General features: G+C 40.2%; 1 protein-coding gene across 1 annotated transcript in view; it reads left to right on the plus strand.

Annotated features, from left to right (window-relative positions):
* The window catches only part of PKP2 (plakophilin 2), a 1,518,559-nt gene that overhangs the window by 1,204,474 nt on the left and 288,844 nt on the right, over positions 1 to 25,241 (plus strand). The window contains exons 7-8 of the mRNA XM_044087464.1: positions 5,432 to 5,549; positions 24,932 to 25,096. Coding sequence (XP_043943399.1) covers positions 5,432 to 5,549; positions 24,932 to 25,096 — 283 coding nt within the window. The remainder of the gene's footprint in view (positions 1 to 5,431; positions 5,550 to 24,931; positions 25,097 to 25,241) is intronic.

Raw genomic sequence — 25,241 nt, forward strand, 5'->3', positions numbered from 1 at the left:
ATAGCTCCCAACTTGCAATTGTCTGCGAACTTTGACAGCCAGAGTCCCTTTGTGTTGGCCTGGACTTCAAAGAAGTAGATACCAAACAGGAGAGGACCCAGGATGGAACCCCGTGGGATTCCACTCTTGACTGGTCAGCAGTCTGACTTGGAGTCAGCTACTTTCACACTGTGGGTTCTATCTGTGAGCCATTTTGCAACCCACCTAGTGATATAGGGGTTGATGCCTAGCTTAGTGATTTTTTTTATGATTCCTGAGTGAGGAATGGTATCAAAGGCCGTGACCAGATCAAGGTAGGTTGTATGAACCACCTTGCCTTCATCCACAGCTCTGTTGACTGACTCAAAGAAGTCGACCAGGTTGATCAGGCATGATCTACCCTTCACAAAACCAAACTGTATGGGATCTAGAGTTTGGAGATTCCCAATATCCTTGTTTATTAGGTCCATGATGATGCTTTCCATAGCTTTGCATATCAGATTCGTCAGGCTAATGGAGCAGTAGTTCCCAGGGTCTGTAGTCACGCCTCCTTTGTGGAGAGGGATGATTGCAGCAGTGCACCATTCGGTAGGGACAAATCCTGAGTTGAGGCTGTGAACGAACAGGGCACACAGGTGTGGTGCCAATTCACTCTGTAGTTCATGTAGAACACAGCCAGGGATATTGTCAGGTCCAATAAAAACTGTATTCTTGGCCTTGGACAGTGCTGTTTTAATCTGTGCAGCAGAAATACTGGGTGCTTGGCAATCTATTGGCATTGTGATTAGTCCTTTGGGGAGGCAGAGAGGGGTAAAGTTGGCACTCAGTCTGTCAGCCAGTGTATTGGCAATATCTATTGGCTCAATATAGGAGGTACCATTGTGCAGTAGTTCAGGGCAAATCTGGGTATTGCCATGGAGATTCTTTACATAACAACAGAAGGTCTTCTGGTCGTCTTTACTATCTGCTGCAGTTCTGTTTTCATAGCTAGCTTTAGAGGATTTGATGAGGGATCTCGCCTTTTTGTTGAAGTTGATAAGGGAGTTTTTCCATTCTTGGGACTTCACCTTATTCCACATCAGTTACTTCCTTCTGTTGTAGAGTTTATTTATAGTACGGGACCACCAGATTGACTTCCTTTTTCTGGAGGAGAGTGTCTTGGTTCTATTGGGTATGGTGGGATCCATGCATTAGTGTACGTATTTGTACCGTGCATTGGTGTATGATTCGGCAGTCATGCAACTATTCTCCATTTGCATGGGTGCCATGAAGTTAGCCACCTCTGTTTTTAGGAGCCCAAAGATAGCTTTGGAGAAGTTTTTCCTGGTAGTTACCTTTGCAGGGGGGAGGGATGGATGTCAGTTTCCAAGGTGATTAGTTTGTGGTCGGATCTAACCAGGGAGGAGTTGACTATTGGTGTAGAGCAACGGTTGCCCATGTTAGTAATGACCAGGTCAAGGATGTTGCTACCTCTAGTGGGGGTAAGAACAAGCTGGTCCAGGGCATTGGAATTAATGAATTCCAGGAAATGTTGGACAAGTGTATTGGTACATGAATCATTTTCCCAGTTAATGGAGCGGTAGTTGAAGCCGCCCAATATGAGAGTGCTAGGTTGGACCCTAATATTCTCCAGGGTGCTTAGGAATGTGGAGTGTGAGTCTTGGGACATGGTTGGGAACCTATAGCAGGCTACAACCTAAATCACTGTCTTACCCAATGTTAGCTGCACCTGAAGTATCTCGGATGCATTATGTTGGGCTACCATTCTGTAGTTGTACGCATCCTTTATGAATATGGAGATATCACCACCTTTGGAGCTTTGGTCCAAGTTCTGGGGCCGAAAGATGTGGAATGAGTTATAGCCTGGTAGTGCAGGGGTGCTTTCTGCTGCTTTAAACCAGGTCTCTGTTACAGCATAAATATCGATGTTCTGCATTTTAAGGAGTGCTTCGAGCGAGTGCATTTTGAGATTTAGACTTCTAGCATTGAGTAGTATGACCCTCAGGTTACATTTGTTTGTAGCTGCTACGGTGGTAATTTGGTCTTGGGAACACAGCCTAAAAAAAGGCACTATAGGGATGGCCAGAGCCATGGCCAGTATCCGGAGCCGGGGGGGTGACAGATGCAGGCCATCTATTGCACAACATTGTACAACATTAGGCTTAAAAGAGTAGCTGAGGTATGAAGTCGGTTATATGTCATTAATATTTTAGAGTGGGTAGAATGATATAGCTAATTTTACACTTTAAAACATCTTTTGTTGGATCTGTTCTTTGCGTTAGGGTTATAGATAGCTGGTTCTTCCACATACTTAACATCTTCCTTCAGTCAAAGACTGTCTCTCTAATGTGATGCATAGTGTGATAAGTACCAGCAAGAAATAACCTAGGATTTCACAGAAAACAGTGTGAAAAATACAGAATCAGATGAGGTAAGAAACCAGAAGTGTAGTATATAAATCATATTTTGCTTTGTAAAAAGCACAATAACACACTGTGAAGGGTACTGCTCGAGTAAAAATAACAAATAATCAATAAAATCAAAAACAGAGCAGTCCATGAACCATACAGTCCATATGATAAGTCCACCATAAATAATGCATTCTTTTATTTCAAAACTGGTAAGTGCTTTCACATAGGAGCTTCTTCAGACCATCAAACAAGTACTGATCCAAGTTCATTTAAATAGTACTCATAAGCCAATCAGCTTCTACTAAGCAATACAAATGTACTAATTTAAAGTAAAAACACAGAATTACAAGAAGACACATTTCAGCACTCATAACATATATATATATATATATATATATATATATATATATATATATATATATATATATATACATACCATAATAATTATTATAAAAATGAAGCTCCTATGTAAAAGTGCTTACCAGTTTTGAAATAAGAGAATTTATTATTTATGGTGGACTTGTTATATGGACTGCATGGTTCGTGGACTGCTCTGTTTTTGATTTTATTGAATATTTTGCTTTGTATTTGACACTTTTGTAAAAGGTCAAAAGCATGGATCCGTGCTTTTCAGGTACATTTCAGTATTAAGCTTGAAAAAGTTTTCTTTCGTTCAGGCTTACAACTGTAGCATCAGGCTACATTGTCTTGTGTAGCTATTCATCTGTGTCTCACACCTCCTCTCTGGTCAAATACCTAAGTTTGACTTTTTTTACTGGTAGAGTTACTGTCTACATAATTACTCTGTTTTCTTAAGGCAGTGTGTGACCAACATATACCCATTCCTCTTTAAACAAAGTGCCTACAAGATGTAACACATAAGACAAATTCCAGGAAGAAACAATTGGAGATTTCACACAAAAAAAATGCACCTATTCCTTTTACTCAAAATGCCTAAAGCGCCAGAAAGACAAAGAAATTGTCTACAACTTAACCCCTTAAGTCATATTTTCTTTGCATATAGCGATTTCAGGACTGGGTTAGAGAAGGTGCAGCAATTTGTGGTGAGAAAAAATAACATTTAGTGGAATTGTCTTTTAGAAAGAGCCCTAAGAAGACACATACTCGTACCTGTTTCTGTCCAGAAGTGACAGACAACAGTTGTCTGTCATCTAACATTTGGTGTCACTTTGCATCGGAAACTGCACCACCTCGACTGCTGCAAATTCCCTCTGCACCTCATGTGCAAGTAGCTCCCCATAAGCCATAAAGAAATGGAAAAAAAACTGTGTAAACTCCTGCTCACAGTGGGTCTGATTAACTACTAAACTTGAGTCATGGGTTCAAGTGTACAGTTTTTTATAAGTATGCTTGGACATCATCTCAGTGGGATAGTCAGACATTTGCACTCTGTGCTCAGAACATCATTTTGCTACAAAAATCACCCCCATACTTTATTATGCTTGTGTACAAGACTGCCCCCTGCACTTGCGAAATGTGCCTGTCATTTTCAGCTGTTGTGCCCTACAAACTACAGAAAGAGGTTATTTTCAAATAAATAAATCCACTCACTAAGCAAATTCTGTAGGTCTGTCTCATAAGCTGAGGTTTGTCAGCTATAGACATCTTCTAGCTACTTTAAGTCATAATGATTGTGAGAAATACTCCTAGTAAGACAATGTGCTCATTACATCAGTATGCCTAGCTATGTCTTGTTTGAAAGTAATATTGCTTTTGTTTAATGGTAATTTAACATATTTGATGATTTAGTGCTAGCCACCCGGTGGTGGGAACACTGGCGCTAGGTTATGGTTACTGTTATTGTGACACCCCAACCCCATGTACAGAAATTTGAAAAAAGGAGTTTGATGCCAGTGGCCATTAAACAAAAAGTTCATATCAGTAATTCACATAAAAAAGGCTTATAAAAGTTTAGATAACAAATAAAACAAAAACAAGATGTTAAAAATGTGTATGTATAAAGCAACAGTACTATGTAGTCATACTGTAGTAAGTTTACAGAATCTTATTATGTTGCTCTTGAAATGTTTCTGGCTGGCATATTGTTGCAGGACCCTCCTATCTGCAATCATTTCATCATAGATTACAGTTCCTTTCGGAAGAAGAGAGGGGGGTTATACTCGGATGTTGCCCTTAGATATAAGTGATGCTGGCATCACCCATTTCCTAGTTAGCAACCAGCCACATGATGCCAGGATTAAATAGAATCCAGTGATTTTTATCAGTAGAATCCGTTTCCTTTTGTGTCTGATATACCTGTATTACTTTAGAAAGGTTTACATTTTAGAGTGTTAGATTTCAGTCATGCAAGGTGTAACACAGATTTGTTGACACAATCTGCTCTAGTCTACTTAGAGGTGAAAAGTATACCATTATTTATTTGTTTACTCCATGCTTCCATTGTCTTGTGAACTACTGTACTTCACAAATGGAAATTCTAATCAGAATATTTTATTAGCTTTTTTATGCGCAACAGTTTATCATTGTAATACAATAAACTGCACGAGACACTTGCTTAAAAGTATGTTGTTTGAAAGTGAGTAATGTGCTTAGTATGAAAATGTCTTAAGTTTAATTTTCCAGATGATTCACAATTGATGATACAGCTTTAAGTGTGACTAGTAAATTATAATTAGGCCAATAGTTTCAGTACGTGGGCACAACTTGTAGATTCTACATAACCAGATCTTTGTCTTGACCAGTCATCATCAACTGTTAACTTTGAAAGTTATTTTAATATTAAGTTAAATTAGATTGTTGAATGACCACGATGTGACATGGTACCAGTTTTCCTAAGAAAAAGTATTATTATTACTACTGTAACTTACTTAGATCATTGTGTTGTAAATAGGTTTAGGTTTATCAACTCTTCCTGTTCATATTATCCAAGTTTTTTACTTTTGTAATCTTTTATGTTATTATACCATGTATTTTTTGATAGTATAAACCAATTAAAAAAGCAGTCAGTAATATCTCCACCTTTATATTCACTGGCCTTATTTACTGTATTTTTTAACTAGAAATATGAGTTCGGCTGGGCCTGAGCAAAGAAGACAAATGCGAGACTGTGACGGGCTGATTGATTCCCTTATACAGTATTCCAGGGAAACAATTGCTGACTACAAACCAGATGACAAGGTAACCTTTCAAGCTACTAGTGTTTTTTGCCTGTTATGTAATTTCTTGATCCCTTTGTCTTCTATTTATCCCTCCCTCTTGATGAATCATCTCCCACATTTTCCTCCTTCTATGGCTGTTAGTTTTATTTTCTGTTCTGACTTCTTTCTTGCTTTATCTCCTGTACAGTTGAGAGGTTTGTCGGCAACTAAACATTAGTCCATCTGCAAACAAAGCCATTGCTGCAATAATATGAAAGTTAGCAGACAGATGCTTACATGTTTGAGGTACTGTTTTAAGTAAAAGATGCCGTAGACAGTATCGCAGAAAGGTTACGACACTGTGAGGGTGCCCACATGTTTGAGGTACTGTTTTAAGTAAAAGACGCCGTAAGAAGTATCGCAGAAAGGTTATGTCACTGTGAGAGTACCCACATGTTTGAGGTACTGTTTTAAGTAAAAGACGCCGTAAGCAGTATCGCAGAAAGGTTACGTCACTGTGAGAGTACCCACATGTTTGAGGTACTGTTTTAAGTAAAAGACGCCGTAAGCAGTATCGCAGAAAGGTTACGTCACTGTGAGAGTACCCACATGTTTGAGGTACTGTTTTAAGTAAAAGATGCCGTAGGCAGTATCGCAGAAAGGTTACGTCACTGTGAGAGTATCCACATGTTTGAGGTACTGTTTTAAGTAAAAGACGCCGTAAGCAGTATCGCAGAAAGGTTACGTCACTGTGAGAGTACCCACATGTTTGAGGTACTGTTTTAAGTAAAAGATGCCGTAAGCAGTATCGCAGAAAGGTTACGTCACTGTGAGAGTACCCACATGTTTGAGGTACTGTTTTAAGTAAAAGATGCCGTAAGCAGTATCACAGAAAGGTTACATCACTGTGAGAGTACCCACATGTTTGAGGTACTGTTTTAAGTAAAAGATGCCGTAAGCAGTATCGCAGAAAGGTTATGTCACTGTGAGAGTACCCACATGTTTGAGGTACTGTTTTAAGTAAAAGATGCCGTAAGCAATATCGCAGAAAGGTTACGTCACTGTGAGAGTACCCACATGTTTGAGGTACTGTTTTAAGTAAAAGATGCCGTAAGCAGTATCGCAGAAAGGTTATGTCACTGTGAGAGTACCCACATGTTTGAGGTACTGTTTTAAGTAAAAGATGCCGTAAGCAATATCGCAGAAAGGTTACGCCACTGTGAGAGTACCCACATGTTTGAGGTACTGTTTTAAGTAAAAGATGCCGTAAGCAGTATCGCAGAAAGGTTATGTCACTGTGAGAGTACCCACATGTTTGAGGTACTGTTTTAAGTAAAAGATGCCGTAAGCAGTATCGCAGAAAGGTTATGTCACTGTGAGAGTACCCACATGTTTGAGGTACTGTTTTAAGTAAAAGATGCCGTAAGCAATATCGCAGAAAGGTTACGTCACTGTGAGAGTACCCACATGTTTGAGGTACTGTTTTAAGTAAAAGATGCCGTAAGCAGTATCGCAGAAAGGTTATGTCACTGTGAGAGTACCCACATGTTTGAGGTACTGTTTTAAGTAAAAGATGCCGTAAGCAATATCGCAGAAAGGTTACGTCACTGTGAGAGTACCCACATGTTTGAGGTACTGTTTTAAGTAAAAGATGCCGTAAGCAGTATCGCAGAAAGGTTATGTCACTGTGAGAGTACCCACATGTTTGAGGTACTGTTTTAAGTAAAAGATGCCGTAAGCAATATCGCAGAAAGGTTACGTCACTGTGAGAGTACCCACATGTTTGAGGTACTGTTTTAAGTAAAAGATGCCGTAAGCAATATCGCAGAAAGGTTACGTCACTGTGAGAGTACCCACATGTTTGAGGTACTGTTTTAAGTAAAAGATGCCGTAAGCAGTATCGCAGAAAGGTTATGTCAGTGTGAGAGTACCCACATGTTTGAGGTACTGTTTTAAGTAAAAGATGCCGTAAGCAATATCGCAGAAAGGTTACGTCACTGTGAGAGTACCCACATGTTTGAGGTACTGTTTTAAGTAAAAGATGCCGTAAGCAGTATCGCAGAAAGGTTATGTCACTGTGAGAGTACCCACATGTTTGAGGTACTGTTTTAAGTAAAAGATGCCGTAAGCAGTATCGCAGAAAGGTTATGTCACTGTGAGAGTACCCACATGTTTGAGGTACTGTTTTAAGTAAAAGATGCCGTAAGCAGTATTGCGGTTAGCTGTTGCCATCCACTGACTTTACTAGGATAGCAGAAAATGACAGTAGATTGCCAGGCCTTTCTTGTGTACACCTTATTAGAAGGAGTATTACAAAGTTGTTGCTTGTCAGGGAATCCTTTACTTTGGTTAATGTAGGAAGAACCAGGGAAAGAAAGAAAGAAGTCATTCTCCTGACAGTTCTCTCCAGCATCATTGTATTTTATTTGGTAGGTACCACAGGCACATTGGATTGAGAGACCATTGACATAATTTCAGTATGACAGTAAACATTTTTACAATGATTTTCATAACAGAAGTAGCAAAGGAGTAACATAGATGATTAAAAGGCCGCAGACTTACAACTGTCAGTAGTCAGACGTACATGGCACCATATCATTTATTCAGTCGGTCACTCACTATTTATAACAGTAGTGAGACATACATGGCACCATATCATCCATTCATTTGGTCACTCACTATTTATAACAGTAGTGAGACGTACATGGCACCATATCATTCATTCAGTCAGTCACTCACTATTTATATGCTTTATCCGCTTCAGGATCATGTGGAAGTTGGAGCTTGTTCTAGCAGATGTTGACATGAAACTAAGCCAGAACAGAGCACTGATTTTTTATAGGAATCGCAGGAAATGTAAGGCTAATTAACAACAGGCTATGCATACCTTGCCAGCAACCACTATCAGGCTTAACCAGCCTTTACAAAGAGGTAAGATCTGTGAGTCCTGCAGTGTATTTTATGGCACCCATTCACTTGTCTTAAGTTATGTTTAAAGGTCAGCATGGAGTCACATTTCTTGACATGCAAGGGGAGTCTGTTCCAAAGCAAGGGCTAAGATACTGGACATTGAACCTGTCTCTCCATTTAATGTTGTTTATTACTTGATGTAAAGCGAGATTTCTTGTTCCAGTGCGGGCTGCATCATGTGATATATCAAGAAATAGGAGGTGATGGATAATAGGGTCTGTGAGAGCATGGAAGGCAAGACACAGATCTCCCCTCAAGAGCCCATATAATGCAGAGTACTGATTTAGTGATTTCAGCCTTTCCTAATAACTAAGAACCTTTCTGTTAGGAACCTCGGTGGTTTTCCAAGTTTTTTGATGTGCCTAGTGAGACACATGATAAAAAGGGTGCATTATATTCTATGATGGGTCTAACCAAAGCAAACTGCAGGAGAACATTGCTGCCATGGTCTTTTTTGGTCCAAATGGAACTAATAGTAACACCATAATACTGTGAGACCTTAACATTTTATTTATTTTTTTATTTATTGCATTTGTTTATCGGAAAAATCCACTGGGCCTAAAAGAGCCCATTTTCGGTGGAAGCCCAGGGAGAAAAACTATGACAAGAACTTAGAAAAAAAATTAAACATTAATTGGTACCCAAGTAGAAACAGTATTACACATACTGGTTACAGTAATATATACAGAATATATACATAAAAGCAGGAATTTAGTTGGTTTGATTACAGTAATATATACACAATATATATATAAAAGCAGGAATTTAGTTGGTTGATGAATTCAGAGTGGTAAAAACGAAGATAAATTAATCAACATTATTGTACCAGTATCAACAAGTGATGAAAGAAAAAAATAATAAATAGAGAGAAAGTATCATTAGTGAATAGTAGTAAAAAGCATAGGAATTTAGTTATAATATAAGGAGAAGGAGGAGGTTAGGTTATAGAGCAGGAACATAGCCAGGAAGAGTTGAGATGATTTTTCAGTATATGGTGGTGCTGCCTGTGTTTCTTATAGAAGGCGGAAGCGAGTTCCATAGTTTGGTAACGGTGAAGGAGTAGAGCAGTTGATCAGCCGGTAAGGTGGGCTTTTCTACTTTTAGAAGTAGATGATTTTCTAAATGTATAGGACCCTTAACCCCTAACCTAAATAAAATGCTCTTAAACCATCATCCTGGACAGGTAACCAGCCAACTAGGCCAAAGGAAAAAAATCAAGAAACAGTTGTATCTTGGACCACATAATAAGTAACATTAAATACTGATGTAGGGACATACACTCCTAAATAACCGTGGTGATCACCACCCCCTTTCTAACTCTTGTTTTTTCAAATCTAAACTAAAACCCCTTCAAATGATTTCATCCTAAAACATATTAGAATTCAAACAAACACTAATTAATGTATAATTATAAGCAATTGACGGACCCTGTGTATAACTTCAACAATCCAATGAGGCATTCTGTTTTTTTTCAGTAAATATGCACCTATCCAAGATTCTATCTTCCCTACAATTAAAAGAAAGTTGAGAGGGCAGATATGCCCTTGACTAACTACTCCCTTTAAAAAAATGCTGAAAGTAATAAAGCCTGGAAACCAAACTCAGCTCACCTTCTTTTACACATGCAGTCTCTTGACCTTGGGAAACAAGCCAGAATTTCCACTAGTGTGGCATCAAAAGCCACCTTCCTAAGAGACAGAGAACAGGCTCTTGCCTCTTCCTCTAAACATTTCTGGAGGGAGAGTAAAAACCTCACAGTTAATATTACCAACTTAAAATGCTCAGATTCCCAACCCCTACCTAATGCTACCAAAAAATACAATTTAGAGAGCAAAACTACTCTCTCAGAGACAACCAAGATGGCTCCCTTTTACCTATGTAGGCCTATGTACGCCCTTAGTTACAACAGCAGCAGGTGAAATAGATCCTTCTCTAAACTAAGTCTATCTGTCTGGAACCACCTGCCTCCAGAAGTTAGGCAACAATCCACCCTTCAAGCTTTCAAGAAAGAACTTAAAGACCATCTAATAAAGGAAACAACCTATGCTTGCCTCTACAATAATGGTTAGAAAACTACCTGCTATATATTGCTCACTCAAGGAGATCAATATTTGTCTTGCAAGTGCCAATTATTTCCAGTGTTGAATTTAAATAAATATAAGGTAAATTTGATAGCCTTACTGCACACGATGTACTGAAGTCTTTGTTCTCTTCTTCTTTTCATCCTGATGATGCTCATTGTATGCATTTTCGCATTGTAGTACAATGCCAATGTGCTCTGCTGCCTCGGGGCCAGGGGTATAGCTGAAGCCTTATTGGTAATGAAAATGAAATAAATGAATGAATGAATAGCTGAAATGCCCTTTGGGATTGATTGTGAAATATAGAATCATTGAATCATTTTCTGACTGCATTTGATACATGGTGAAAAAAAAGGAGAGGGAGCCATTGACCCAGGTGACCGAGTCCCTACTCAGAGACTTGTGGGAGAGTTGGGATGTCTTTAATATACAGTAGGTGGTAAGACTTTTGCTGTGTTCCAAAGTAAATAGTATAACATTTCTTAGTATTTAGTGTTAGCCCTTTTTCAGTGCAGCAGAAATTAACACATTTAATTCTGTTTGAAGGGTATTAGTGGCATTGGTTGATTTAACTACTGCATCCAGCTTACAATCCTCAGTGGACCTAGTTGGTCAGAAATTGTTGTTGTCAGTGTTTAGGCCAGAAAAATAAATGCCAAAAATAAAGCGGGAGCCTAGTACAGGACCCTTGGGAACACCACTGGTCACATTTTCTCTAAATCGGGAGGCATCACTGACCCTGATAACATGTGTTCTGTCCTTGAGCTATTTTGCAGACCATCTTACCACAAAGAGATTAGTGTTTAAGGCTAATAGGTTATTAACAATTCCACCATATGGTAATGCCTTTGCCAGATCAAAGTAGGCAGCATGAACAGTATGATCATGGTCCACCATCTGAATGACCTTTTCAAAGAAGCACACAAGATTTAGCCAGCACAGTCTATCCTTAAAAAATACGAATTATTGCAAGTCGAGCCTGATCAAATTTTTAATATCCTGGTTTATTAGGACAGTGATGATACCTTCCATGACTTTACAAGACTAGTAAGTCTAAGGGGTCTGTATCTTCTCAGGTCACTGGTGGGGGCTACCCTTATGGAGAGGCATCACCACCACAGAGCACAGTGATTCGCGAATATGTCCTGTGACAAGGCCTAGGCTGAACAACATAAGGAGTAAATCAGCAAGATGCTGCTTGAAACAATTAATTAGGCAATCTGGTATATTGGTGGGAGCCACTGAAGAGGTGGTTTTGGTCCTGGAGAGCGCTTTAATGATGCGTTCCTCATAGATGGTGTGGGGGGAGTGAGTCAGAGATTTTTGGAGCGGGGGATGATTGTTTCAGGAGAGAAATTTTACAGCAAACAAATTTGCAACCATGTTGGCAGTGTTTTTAGTGTTTGAATAAAAGGTGCAATAATAGGTAAAGTTGGAGCAATGATGTTAATGGCTAAAGAAAGCCTCCATTATTTTTAGCCTCTGAGGTCCACATTCATGGGATACTGGATGCCATACTGGTCTTTCAATGCCTTCAGTTTCTTGGTGAGACATTTTATGTTATCTTTGTGATGGGAGGTTTTGGCCTTACAAGGTTATTAAAACAATTTATTTTTTCTGTTGTATAATTTGTTAATGTTTACTGACCACCTGCGTGGTTTGTTGTTGAATTTGCTCTTGTGTTTGGCTGTGTGTGGTGTACTCTATCAAAGCATTCATCCAAATGAGTAAAAAGATCTTTGGCATAGGTGACAGCATATCAAGTCCATATTGAGGTTAACATGGATACATTTTGATTTTTTGTCATACAATTGTAAGACGTTTGCTCTTTTGAAGTCTCTAAAGACGATGGCCTTGGTTACTGGGGTGGTGGTGGAAGTTCTTAGGGTAAAGATTTTTGTGGTCTGACGTAAGTAATGAGGGGCCAACCTGAGGCAGGGAGCATGCTGGAGCCATATTTGTTAGAACTAAGTGCTGGATATTACTGCCCTTGGTGAGATTTCAGACAGTTTGATCATGGAAAATGCTGTTAACTCAATCTAAGAAGACCAAGCAAAACCACAGCTAGTAACAGGCAGAAAGGCAAGGCTCAGCAGTTGTAAAATCCACAGGTTTATTAAAAGTTAGCACTTTCGCAGTGTTCACAACCGCTTCATCAGACAAAAAAGTAAAGCAAATGAACTTCTTTATACTAAATTTTAGTATCAATTAACATGGTAATGCAGAAACCTAATAGATCCACAATGTATTTACTTTTAAAGCAACAGCTTCTAAAAACAGTACATTAAAAAAGTAGCAAGTAAAAACACAAAAATGCAGAATAATACATTTATCTATTTTTCCTTCCCTTTAATACTGGTTTTAGGGGTACATGGTCATTCAGACACATTCCCCTATGCACTCCTAACCTTAAAATCCACTGTAATTCTGTATTTTCTGTCATGTTTACTATGCCCACCCATACTGTCAGTCACAACGTGTAAAACTTGGAATACAAGAAGAGTTGCGCATAACTAAAATTAGAAATGGAAGTACACCAGTTTACAGAGGGGTAATTGAAGTCACCAAGGATTAAAGAGACATCTGTTATAGGGGCATTTTCAAGGAATGCCAGGACGTTTTCATGATCCTTTGGGGAGTAGAAAGAAACAAAAACTATAAGTCGAAATTTTGATTTACCTAGTATGAGGTGAAGTGTGCAGTAAGGTCACCATTACCAGTGGGCTTGAGTGTATGATATGCACGGAGCCCTATCATATATGGGGTTCTAACTCAAACTATGTCTTAGTGATCACGCAAACATGGACTTGTTCCAAATCCAGAAAGTGCCTCCAAATCAGGCAGTTCATTGTTACGACTCCTGACAGTAAGTAGGACTACCTTGATGATGTCTTGTTTATGATTTCATTCATTAGTTAAGTTGATATGTGCGTTAGATAAACTCTGCCTAAAAAAAGCATGAATGGGGCAGCAAAGATTTTGGGCAGCAGATAGAAGATCTTGAGTGATACAGACCAACCTCAGCAAAACAAGTAGGATTTTCAATCATTTCATCCCAGGGAGATACAGACTGAACCCCCCCCTGGAATGACATCAGATATTTAGCCATTTTCACTGAATGTGCATACACTGGTACAGACATACCAACATCCGTTCACTTCCTGCATCCAGAGCTTCTAAATTAAAAAAAAAACACACAGACACAGTAAGGATATGCAGACTCCATACACAGAGCACCTCAGCTGAGAACTGAAGCAGAGCATAAAGTGCTGCAAGGTATTAATGCTAACCGCTGCGTCACTATAACTGCTGCGTCACTGTAACCGCTGCGTCACTATAACCGCTGTGTCACTATAATCGCTGTGTCACTATAATCACTGGATCACTGTGGAGGTTTTTAAAAAAGTTTATTGTAAACATAAGTAATCATCTTAAGAAGACTAATTTCAGGTGCGGTGGGTAATAATAAAGCAGCATTTAAGCAAGACAAGGCAGTGAAGGAAGTGATGTGAGAAGTCAGTTTGAGTGGAAATTCTTGTAAAGTAGTTATACCTTTTTCCTTAATGACAGCTTTGAGACCAGAAGAGAGAGAGAGAAGTGAATTTCAAGAGGTTGATTGATTCACCAAAGAATGGCCAAATGCCCAGCTTCGTGTATAGCTTACATGACCATAAGCACTCATTAATGTTGTGGAATAAAGTTCAGTCAGTAAGTCTGCATGTAGCAAGATTCGAGCTTTCGTAAGAGTGACCTTTTGAGTAAGGTGCAGTAAGTCTCATTCTCAGTCGCACTCCCTTTTGGAGAAACTAGCATGCAGAATGTGATATACATTGGTACCAGACCTAATAAGGGGCCAACACAAATGTGTTTGTGCTGGATGCTTTGGTGTATCTCAGTGTCCCAGCACATTGATACACAGGCATTTCTGCTAATCGTACAAGGTTCCAGTGGAAAAAGGTCTTGACCATTAATCATGCATATAGTTTACTATGTATATATATATTTCTATGGGCATATAATGGTATTTGGGAGTAGAAGGTCCAAACTGCACCAGAGAATGTGATTTCATTGGTTGTTACCAGTAATTGCTTTGAAGAACCAGAGAGGTAATGAGTTCTATGGATCAACCACTCTTTCTGTAAAAAGGTTTCTCATTATCTGTGTCCTAAGCTTAAGTCATAAAAGGAGCAGGTCTTTCTGGTTCTTTGTGTGATTGGGCCACTCTCCCACTGACAGCAGTGAGAAAGTTACATGGTATGGCATTGTGTGCTCTATGAATTGGTGTGGACACACTACAGGGCTCAGTTTTATGGCTTGTGCTGTTTGCTGCAGCTGTCCTACATCATACGACTGATTTGGATCCAAAGGTCTCATGTAGTATGCAAATGAGATCCCCAGTTTTCATTCTGCAGATGCTGTTTGAGATGTAGGCAGTAGTCTCCCATTTGCTAAACTTCAGTGCTGGTTAAGTCTGAACAGCAACAGTCTGAATGCTGATAAACCAACATTTATGTTATTCTGCAGTGACAGGCCTAGAATTTACTGGAGAGATGCCGACTCTGGCCTGATGAATCACTTGTGCATGTATCTACCTGGAGAAACTGCAACAGTCCAGGTAGCAGGCTGTGGCCCTTAACCTGGGGACACCACTTCCCTGAATCAATCACTGTTTTAAAATAGTACATTTGAACAAGGCTGCTGTTTATCACACCTGAAAAGAGCATAATTATTGACATTTCTCTAAAAATACTCTGGATTTATTGCAGACCATATACTCATTTTCTCGGAACATGCCAGCCCCTTACTTTTAAGTTTAAACCATTGACAGTGGACACATACATATTTTGATTCCATCTAATATCAGTCTTTGCTTCCTTTTTCAGAGACTAGTGCACATTTTTGTTCACTAACCATTTGTATTGTTACTGCGCCTTTTTACACTGTTATGCCATTTTCTTGTTTTTATGATAATAAAAGTGCATTCTTTCTGCACTATATACCTTCCACTGTCTTGGATGTGGATTTGTATGGTCTTTAAAGAAGAGCACTTGCTGCCTTCCAGCAGACATTTACTAGCTTAACTGAAGCCTGCCACTTTATAAATTCCGATGAATGAAAAGATACGGGGCAGGATACCTTAAGAACCCAGCAAAAATGGCCTTTAATGCAATCATGAAAACCACAACATGGAAAGACCTCATTATTGGCTAATTTGCATGTTTCTGAATCAATGGGTGGATTACCCCAGCAGCTAAGAACTTTGTAGTGACTTTCAGCCCTGGCAGCTCATGCATCACATTGGCAGAGACACCTCCCCATTCACTCCAATACACACACACACACACACACACACACACACACACACACACACACAGATATCCTCATACCTGTCAAATGACCCCGTATTAATAGATGCTCTATAATTATTCATTTTACAGTTACTGTGTCCCTGGACAAATGCAGTCAGTCTGTAATGCCAGACATTGAAGTTTCATAAGTTAAATCTTCCATTTGCAGTTTCTTGCTTCTAAATCTATTTTTTAAGTGAGTTAAATTAATATTTCATTAGTGTCTCTGGTGTCTAATATTCCCTCCCATATTACAACCAGTGCTCTTATGTCTAGTTGAGAGTCATGCAATCCACCCTCCCCCACATGCACATAGTTAGACATTACCACACACACACACACACACACACACACACAATATCACTGTACATCAGTCATACACACCTGTCACCAGACTGCACTTCATTGTGACACAAAGTTGGGCCTTAAAAGAGACCGTAAATGAGTTTGCAACCTCTGAAGGACCTCTATAGACCATGTAACCAAATCATTTGTCTGATAGTCTCACACACACACACACACACACACACACACACACGCACACACCCTGCATCACCTCTCCCCTAACCAACTCCCTCGCTGGGACCACCTGCAGACACACACACACACACGTGCTCTGTAACCTGACACCACTCATACCTCTACAGCCACACTCACAACCCACCACCATTTCCTCTCTGCTAAACTCCTCACACTTCTAGCGTGATCCCTCACATTGAAAGTAATGGGTGAACATGAACATTTGGCTGAGTTAATTAACGCAGCGAGCAAAGTTAATTTATACAGTTGAGCAGTTCTACAAAACACTTGACTGCATAAATAACCTAGCACAGGCATTTTGGGAGATAGCACTTGACTCTTTATCATATGTCTCATTAACATGTGCAGTAAGCTGAAGGGATAGGCCACCTTGGTGCTTTGGCAGACCATGTGCAAGTATTGCAGTAGGGCTGTCTCGGAGTAGAAAATGTCTACCACCAGCAGTAAGTCCTATTTATCGCTTGTGGTAACCCTTCTGAATCCCAGGGACAGTCTTTTAATGTAGAACATTTGGATGGTCATCAAGCTTGTGAGTGTAGGAGGTGCTGAAATTTTAGTTTTACATGTCCTTAGATAAACCACTGAAGGTATCTGCAGTATCTGCATTTGATGTCAGACTTATAAAGTCAAATATTTAAATATATTCCAAAGCCATGGAGTCTTACAATCATTTTCTCCTTGCTAGCACCCTCCCTCAGGCAGCACCTCCTTTCTCCAGGATGGTCATACCTGTCAATCCTGTCGTAAATTTGTAGATAAACGTCCAGTCATATAGGTTATATTTAAAGGAAGATAGTGAGTCAAACTGTGTAACATGCTGGGAAGTTTATTCCATTAGTTTGGGAAATGTTGGCTTATAAATCTGTCCTTCCATTGTATATTATTTATCTGTTGGTGAAGATTTAAGTCTCTGGTTCTACTACTGATGGAAATATTGGACTTGTAGAGAAACAGTAGATCCAAGACAATCATATCTGTAAAGGCACGGTGAGAGAGAGAGAGGTCTCCCCTTCAAAGTGTGTAAGACACTGAATAAAAGGATAAAGCTTCCAGCCACTCTTGGTAGCTCGGAGACTTTAGACATGTAACCTTTCTTGTTAGGAGCTTTTGGGGACTTTAATATATTTAATGAGATGTACTCTATAATTGGCCTAATTTCTATCTCTTTCATTTCCCTCCTATAAAACCCACATTTGTGTGGTGGTTTTTTTCTCTTGGAACTAGACAAACTTTCAATTTAAGCACTCAAACCAAAACTCTTAGCAAGCACTAATAAACCTTAGCACTAGCCCCCCCTATACTGTAGAGAAAGACAAGGCTCTCTATTCGACCTTATCAGCCAATCAGTAAAACAGTTCACTGTACCTATCCAGGCATGTCCAAAGAGCAGTTTCAGGTATACTCTCTGGTCCAACTGGTGAATCTAGGCATTTTGAGGCAATGTTACAGTTGCCTCATGTACACAGACAACCCTCTCCTCCTTCCACCAAACACTAGTACATGCAAGAGATGCAGTTATACAGCCAAACTGGAGACTAAGCTCTCTCAACCCTAGACTGGACCAGGCAGTCAAGAGGAGAAGGGAATTACTTGCATCACTCCACCAGTCTCACATAGACCTATGAAACCAGCACAGGTAAAAAACACACATAAATACACTAAAACGTACTCGGAGGCTCTAAATAAAAATCTGCAAAAGCAACAGAGACCTCCGAAGCAAACATCCAAGCAACCTCCACCCCCCAACACAAACCATGAAACACATACTTCACAAAACCAGTGTGCTGTGCAATCACAGCCCTTAAGGCAAAATAACAAAACCCAACACACTAGTAATAGGTGACTCTATAGTCAGGCATACTGACGTCCCACTTACTAGGCTGAACAAGGAGAAGGTTACTGTTAGCTGCCTGTCGGGTGCCAGGATCTGCCACATAACACAAGCACTCAGGCCACTCCAGAACAAGTACAAATATGACGCTGTCATTGTCCATGTTGGTGTGAATGACCTGAGCCATACCTCCCTGGCCTACATGAAGAGAGACATGGAGGAGCTCTCTGATCACGTAGTCCAGGCCATTATGACCCTGACCCTGAGCAGCATCCTTCCCTCACCAAGAATGATTCCACAGTATAAAGAAAAAATGATCAATTTCAACAATTAGCTAAGCTTCTGGTGTCATTCAAAGGGGATCCAGTGTCTGTCAGCTTGGGATGACATGCTCGACAAGCCACGCTGCTTCTCTATAGACGGCTTGCACCTGTCACCCTTAGGCTTTCAAATACTGGCCAAGGCACTTGCCACCCCCATAGTGCCTTTTTAGGCAAGGCTCAAAAGACAAATCCACCGCCGTAAATAGCACAAGTAACAAAAAACTGAGGGTAATGCTACTCAATGCCAGAAGTCTAAACCTCAAAATGCATGCACTTGAGGCACTCCTTAGTATGGAGAAAATCGATATATGTGCGGTAACAGAAACCTGGTTTAAGGCTCCAGAGAGCACACTACCAGGCTACAACTCATACCATACATTTCGGCCACAGAACCCGGACCGAAATACAAAAGGTGGGGGCGTATCCATATTCATCAAGGATACCCACACCTCCAGGTTAGCAGCACAGCACGATGCTTGAGATCATCCACGTGCAACTAACAACAGGCAAAACTGCAATTCAAATTATAGCTTGCTACAGATCACTCACCATGTCCCAGGACCCCCACTCCGCATTCCTGGAAACACTGGGAAACATAAAGGTCCTACCAAACACTCTGATATTGGGGGATTTCAATTACCCAAACATTAACTGGGAGAACTACTCAAGTACAAACTCCCTTGCCCAGCATTTCCTAGAATTTATAAACTCAAACGCCCTGGATCAACTGGTCAACACCCCCACCAGAGGTGACAACATATTGGACCTGGTCATCACCAACATAGGCGACCAGTGTTCCACACTAGAGGTCAACCCCTTGCTGGTTAGATCTGACCATAAACTAATCACTCTGGATATCCACATTCCACCTCCACATTCCGCCACCACCCCCGGTCAAAGAAACCACCATGAAAATCTTTTCAAAAGCAAACTTCACGTTACTTAAGACTGAGGTGGGAAGTTTCAAAGCCCCCATGCTAAAGGATAACGCTGTCCAAGCTGCAAAATCCTTTACTAATGTACTCTATGGGCACCTACAAGAATACATGGATCATGCTATCCCAAACAAAACCAAGACTCACTCCTCCAAGAAAAGGAAACCAGTCTGGTGAACCCCTGCCATAAACAAGATGTACAATAGAAAGAGGAAACTAGTACAGAAAAGAGTAAAATCCCAAGGAGGGAAGACACCCCTGATCAGTATCGGCAAGAAACTGCGTTCCTTGATAAAATCATCCAAGGCTAGCTTCGAAAGAAAAATTGCTATGGACTCCAAAGATAACCACAAGGCATTATTTAACTATGTCAAGAATCTAAGTGGCAATTCTCAGATCTGCTCGGAGTTAGTGAAGAATGGCACAAAATACACTGAACCAACCGATATAGCCAACATCCTGGCAGACAGGTTCAGTGCAAACTTCACCCCCGTTTCACCCCCAAAAGGGTCCATAACTATACCAGAAGAATGTAGTGCCCCTGGCATCACAGACACTAAGGTTAAAACAGCCCTCTCCAAAGCCAAAACTACAGCATCAATGGGACCGGACAGTGTCCCAGGCTGCATCCTACATGAGCTCAAAGATGAACTAACCCCTCACCTAAACACACTGTTTAAAAAGAGTGGCGCACAGCAACTGTTATTCTGCTCCACAAAGGTGGAGCCACAACGGACCCCGGGAACTATCGCCCTATAAGCCTGACTAGCATGGTCTGCAAAGCTATGGAGCGCATCATCATGGATCTCATTAACAGAGACACTGGGAACCTCCAAACACTGGACCCTACCCAGTTCGGCTTTGTTAAGGGCAGATCATGCCTCCTAAACCTGGTGGACTTCTTCGAGACAGTTACCAAGGCTATAGATGAGGGAAAGGTGGTCCACACAGCCTACCTAGACCTCACAAAGGCCTTCAACACCATTCCCCACTCAGGTATTATAGACAAGCTCACCAGCCTGAACATAAACCCCTACGTCATGAGATGGGTTGCCAACTGGCTCACGGACAGAACTCACGTGGTAAGAGTTGCGGGAGCTAGGTCTGACTCTAAACCGGTTACAAGTTGCATTCCAAAGGGCTCAGTCCTAGGACCCCTCCTGTTCGGCATATACTTCTCAGAGGTACAGGCAAGCACAGGAGGACTATGGCTGACCAATTTCACAGATGACTGCAAACTAGGGGCTGTAATTGACTCTGTGGCTGACACAGACATCCTCCAAAAGGGTCTCACTGAGACAGATACCTGGTGTCAAAACCATGGCCTTAAGCTAAATGCCAAAAAGTGCATAGTCATCCCCTTTGGAAAAAACAAAGTACCCACAAACTACCACATAGGTGGTAGCCCCCTAAATACAGAAGACGTAATATGGGATCTGGGGACTCAAGTAGATAGTAACCTCTTCTTTGATAATCACATTGCCAAAGTGGTTAGAAAATCCTTCTATGTAGCCCTCCTAATCACAAAAGGGTTTGCATCCACATCGAAACAGGTCATTGGGCCCCTCTATGCATCATTCATCAGACCCATCATAGAGTACAATGCCCCATTTGGGATGTACCTTACAAGACACCTGCAACAACTGGAAAGACCACAGAAGTACCTCACCAAGAGGATCACTGGCCTCAAACAGATGCCCTATGCAGCTCGATTGAAGAAACTCCAGCTGTACTCGGTTGCATACCGCCTACTCAGAGGTGATCTCTGCCTGACATACAAGGCCATGTCCAACCCAGAATTGATGGGCATGCTCCACCTAAAGAAAACCATATCCCCCTTGAGCCACATGCTCCTGGGATCTAAACCTCACCACAACAATAAATAGGACGTGCTGGAGGGATAGATTCCTGTCCCAGAGACTTTCCATGCTCTGGAACAAGAATCCAGTCTACATTAGCCAGAGCTCCTCGCTAACCCTCTTCAAGAGAAACCTTGACGAGTGGATGGGAAACAGAAAGTTTACCCCAGGAATCACTTCAATGGCTCTGCTGGACAGAGGCACAGGGAACTAATCTAAGGGGGCGGCGAAAGCCAACACATTCTGGCTAGGTTTATAAATGCCTTCGGGCAGATAGCCTAGTACCTACCTATGAACCTATAATAAATGCTGATTATAAGAGAGTGATTACCCCTTTAAACCTTGATGATATTCCTTTGGCTGTTAACTGGGCTAAGGAAAAGGATTTCCTGACAATCATTGTAAAGTGATGGTCAAAACAGAGGGTGATCAGCCCAAATGCCTAGGTCCTTAACTCTTTTTTCATTTTGTAGAGGTATGTTGTATAAGAAGGTATTATGAGGAGGGGGGGTTGTTTACCAAAAGTGATGATACTGCACTTTTTAGCATTTAGTTTGAGAATATTTTAATAATAAAACTATAAGTGTAATAATAATATAAGTTAAGTATTTAATATAATACTACATTCTGGAGAGTATTTGGTGTCATATGGTGACTTAACAACAATTAACAAAACTGTAGAACATGGTAGAGTAAAAACATGTATAAAAGCTCTTATAAAATATACACCACGCGTAATCACAACATCAGGACTTTAATGATAAAGCTTTCGGACAAAATCCTTCATCAGTATAACAAATTAAGTTAAGAGCACAATTAAATACAAAATTAGAATAATCACATGACATTACACAGCCAATAAAATTCTAAAAAAACTAATAATTACTTCAAACACATTTGCTTGTGTTTTAAAATAGGTTTTAAAGAGACCATTCTATTTATACCAGGAATGTGGTCAGCATCTAAACGTAAGATCCCCTCATACTCTCTCATCTCAGATCTATTATTTAAATCTCCACCTCTTAGGTCTCTAAAAATCACATCTAAAACTCTAAAAGTAAACATATGAGTACCACCCTTTAAGGATATCAGGGGTTTCAGCTACATGGCAATTCTGAATGTCCATGACTTTTTCTTTTACTTTTAAGTCTATTTATGAACAATTTCATGGCAATAAAGCCAAACCCTCTAGCTGTGGACATGCATGTTTCTGCCTTCTTATGGCATCATCAGCACAGCAAAAGAGGAATGTTTGACTTTTGGAAGCACAGGGTTGTTGTACCTAACTGATATCCATAAACGTAAAGTGTAGCTGAAACACCTGATATCCTTAAAGAGTAATTTGCATATAACCTATGTTACCTCTGATATAAGAGGTTTAAGGTATCACAAAGTGGAAAGTCTAGCTTTGCTAGGTTTTTCTTTTTGTGTTTTTTAACCAGTTGGTTTTCATGTGTGACCTTTGTACTCCGTGACTAATTTCTTCAAAGGTTTTAGTTGTATCCTACCTGTCCCAATATTTTTGTTTTGTTTTTTTTTTTAGCATACATCTGCCCTTTGTTTCACATAATATAAAATGTTTTGGGATATTTTTTCCGACTTGTTCCAGAAGAAATTGTTTAACATGGCTTTCTTCTGTGGGGGGACTTACGTGATTTTTGCAGTTGTACTGGGCCAGATTTTTGTTTTTTCTTGCCATTGTTTTTTCAGCAATTAGTTATATATTGATGCAGTTTGGGTAGATAAATACATGTAGTTTATTCATTATTTCAGGCAGTTTATGACATTTGTTACTGTTCAACTTTGGAAAGTAACAAAAGGATTAAAAAATGTAAATGATGTAATAAAATTCATCCTCAAGACAGACAATTATGTGTCGTTCGTGTTAGGGAGGAACATTTTGTTGCTGACTGTGATGTATGAGATTTTTTCAACAACACTGTAACCAGAAATGGAAAAAAATACATTGCAATTAGCTTAGTGCAAGAAAAGCACTCATCCAACCACTGGCCATGCCTCAATAAGCATTTATCCAACCACTGACCATGCCTCAATAAGCACTCATCCAGCCGCTGACCATGCCTCAATAGCACCTTGAGGACTTAATGCTGTCAGTGGAGCTTCCTTCAGACAAGTCCAGGCTGACATCATTGTCTCCCAACATTCCACCTGACAGACATGGGAATAAACAGGGATGAACACAGGGAGAAGGAAAATGAGCCCAAACAAAAGCTAAGGGGTGACACTTGATGTGTGCAGTAGGCCAACGTTTGACTCTGCAGATATCTAAGAGGGCTGGCTGAGATGTTCTTTATCTGCCCTGAGGCAGAGAACTCTGTTTCCCTCTGAGGTCTTTAGGATGACTTGTTAATATGATGTCAGAGCCTTTTCCTGTGAAGGAGACTAAGATGGTATTTTTTTTGTCAGCTGCGCACGTCCATAATGTTCGTCTTCTAGACCTTCCTCCTTGAATTCCATTAGGGCCACAGTCCCCTGTGCTGTGGAGGTTAGTATGTTGCACTGTGGAAAGGGGAGAGGCACCCTGACCCTCTTCACTTCAGCCTTTTGTGATAACAGTATTGTACTTGGTAAAGGTCAGCAGTAAGTGTTTGTGGCCAACAGATACCATTGAAGATTACTCCATTTTATCTGTAGGCAAAAGCATTTCAGTTCAGAAAGATGGACAGTTCATTATAACTATTGCAGATTTCTTTCTCAAAGATCTGTGAAGGAAACTTCACACACAGTAACATGTTACAATAAGCTCTCAGTTAACTGGCACCCATGAGGATTGGTAGATGCTAGATAACTGTAGTTTCTTGTTGCTTGAGAGTTACTTTTAAAAATAGGCCTGACTAATACTGTACCCTATACTGTTTGTTTGGTTTGACTTGTTCTCAAGTTGGGGAGAGAGAGAATTAATTCCTGTCTTCCTTTTAAAACTCTAAAAATGTAAGGTATGTTTTTACAAGTCTATGTCACATGGTTGAAAGCTAATAATAGCGAATGACCACAACTTCAAAAACACCGGAATATGCAGATGTTATGGTGGGGTTGCACTACAGTGTAGATAGGGGTATTTGCCCTTTCCTCACTGTAGTGCGATCTCGGAGTTGGTATACAAATGCAACTTCGAGTTCCGGTGTTTTCGAAGTTGTGGTCATTCGCTATTATTAGTTTTCGACCACGTAATATAGACCCTGTTTCTAAGAGGGGGGACAGAAAGTGCAACACATGAAAATTGTACTGTATTTCTTCGATATTTTTTTTCTGGTTGCCTGAGAGTGCCGGTTACTTGAGTTCTCGTTAACTGAGAGTTTACTGTATTTTCTTTGTAGATAAGTGGAATATATTACAATAGTCTTGCATTCAGCTCCATTTTACAAGATAATGAAGGTGAGAATATTGTTAACATCTATGTCAGTCATTAAAAAGGTACGCCATAATATTTTAATTTACTGAATCAGGATGGGGAGGGATAAAATTGTTTCTAGGTATATAGAGAACTTAACTATATTTTCCTTGTCTTCTTTAGTCTGTAGAAAACTGTGTGTGCATCTTACACAACCTCTGCTATCATCTGGAACAAGAGCTTCCTAACTATTATGTCACAAAGTTATACCGGCAGAAACAGACCGCAGGTGCTCCTCACTCCAAATCACAAGGCTGTTTTGGTGCACGCAGTATGAAGGCAAAGGAGGTATGACTGTACATTTAAAGCTGTATTCTGTATCATTTGAATCATAAAATGTTGCTGCAATAAAAAGGTGAGATTTAAAAAGCAGTTTGGTACATAGAGATGATGCATTCTGATGGTAGGGAAAAGGGAATGTCTTTCCTGTTGC

The sequence above is a fragment of the Protopterus annectens genome, chromosome 11.part0 (genome assembly GCF_019279795.1).
Source record: "Protopterus annectens isolate FY-2018-M chromosome 11.part0, PAN1.0, whole genome shotgun sequence".
In the NCBI taxonomy this organism is placed as follows: domain Eukaryota; kingdom Metazoa; phylum Chordata; order Ceratodontiformes; family Protopteridae; genus Protopterus; species Protopterus annectens.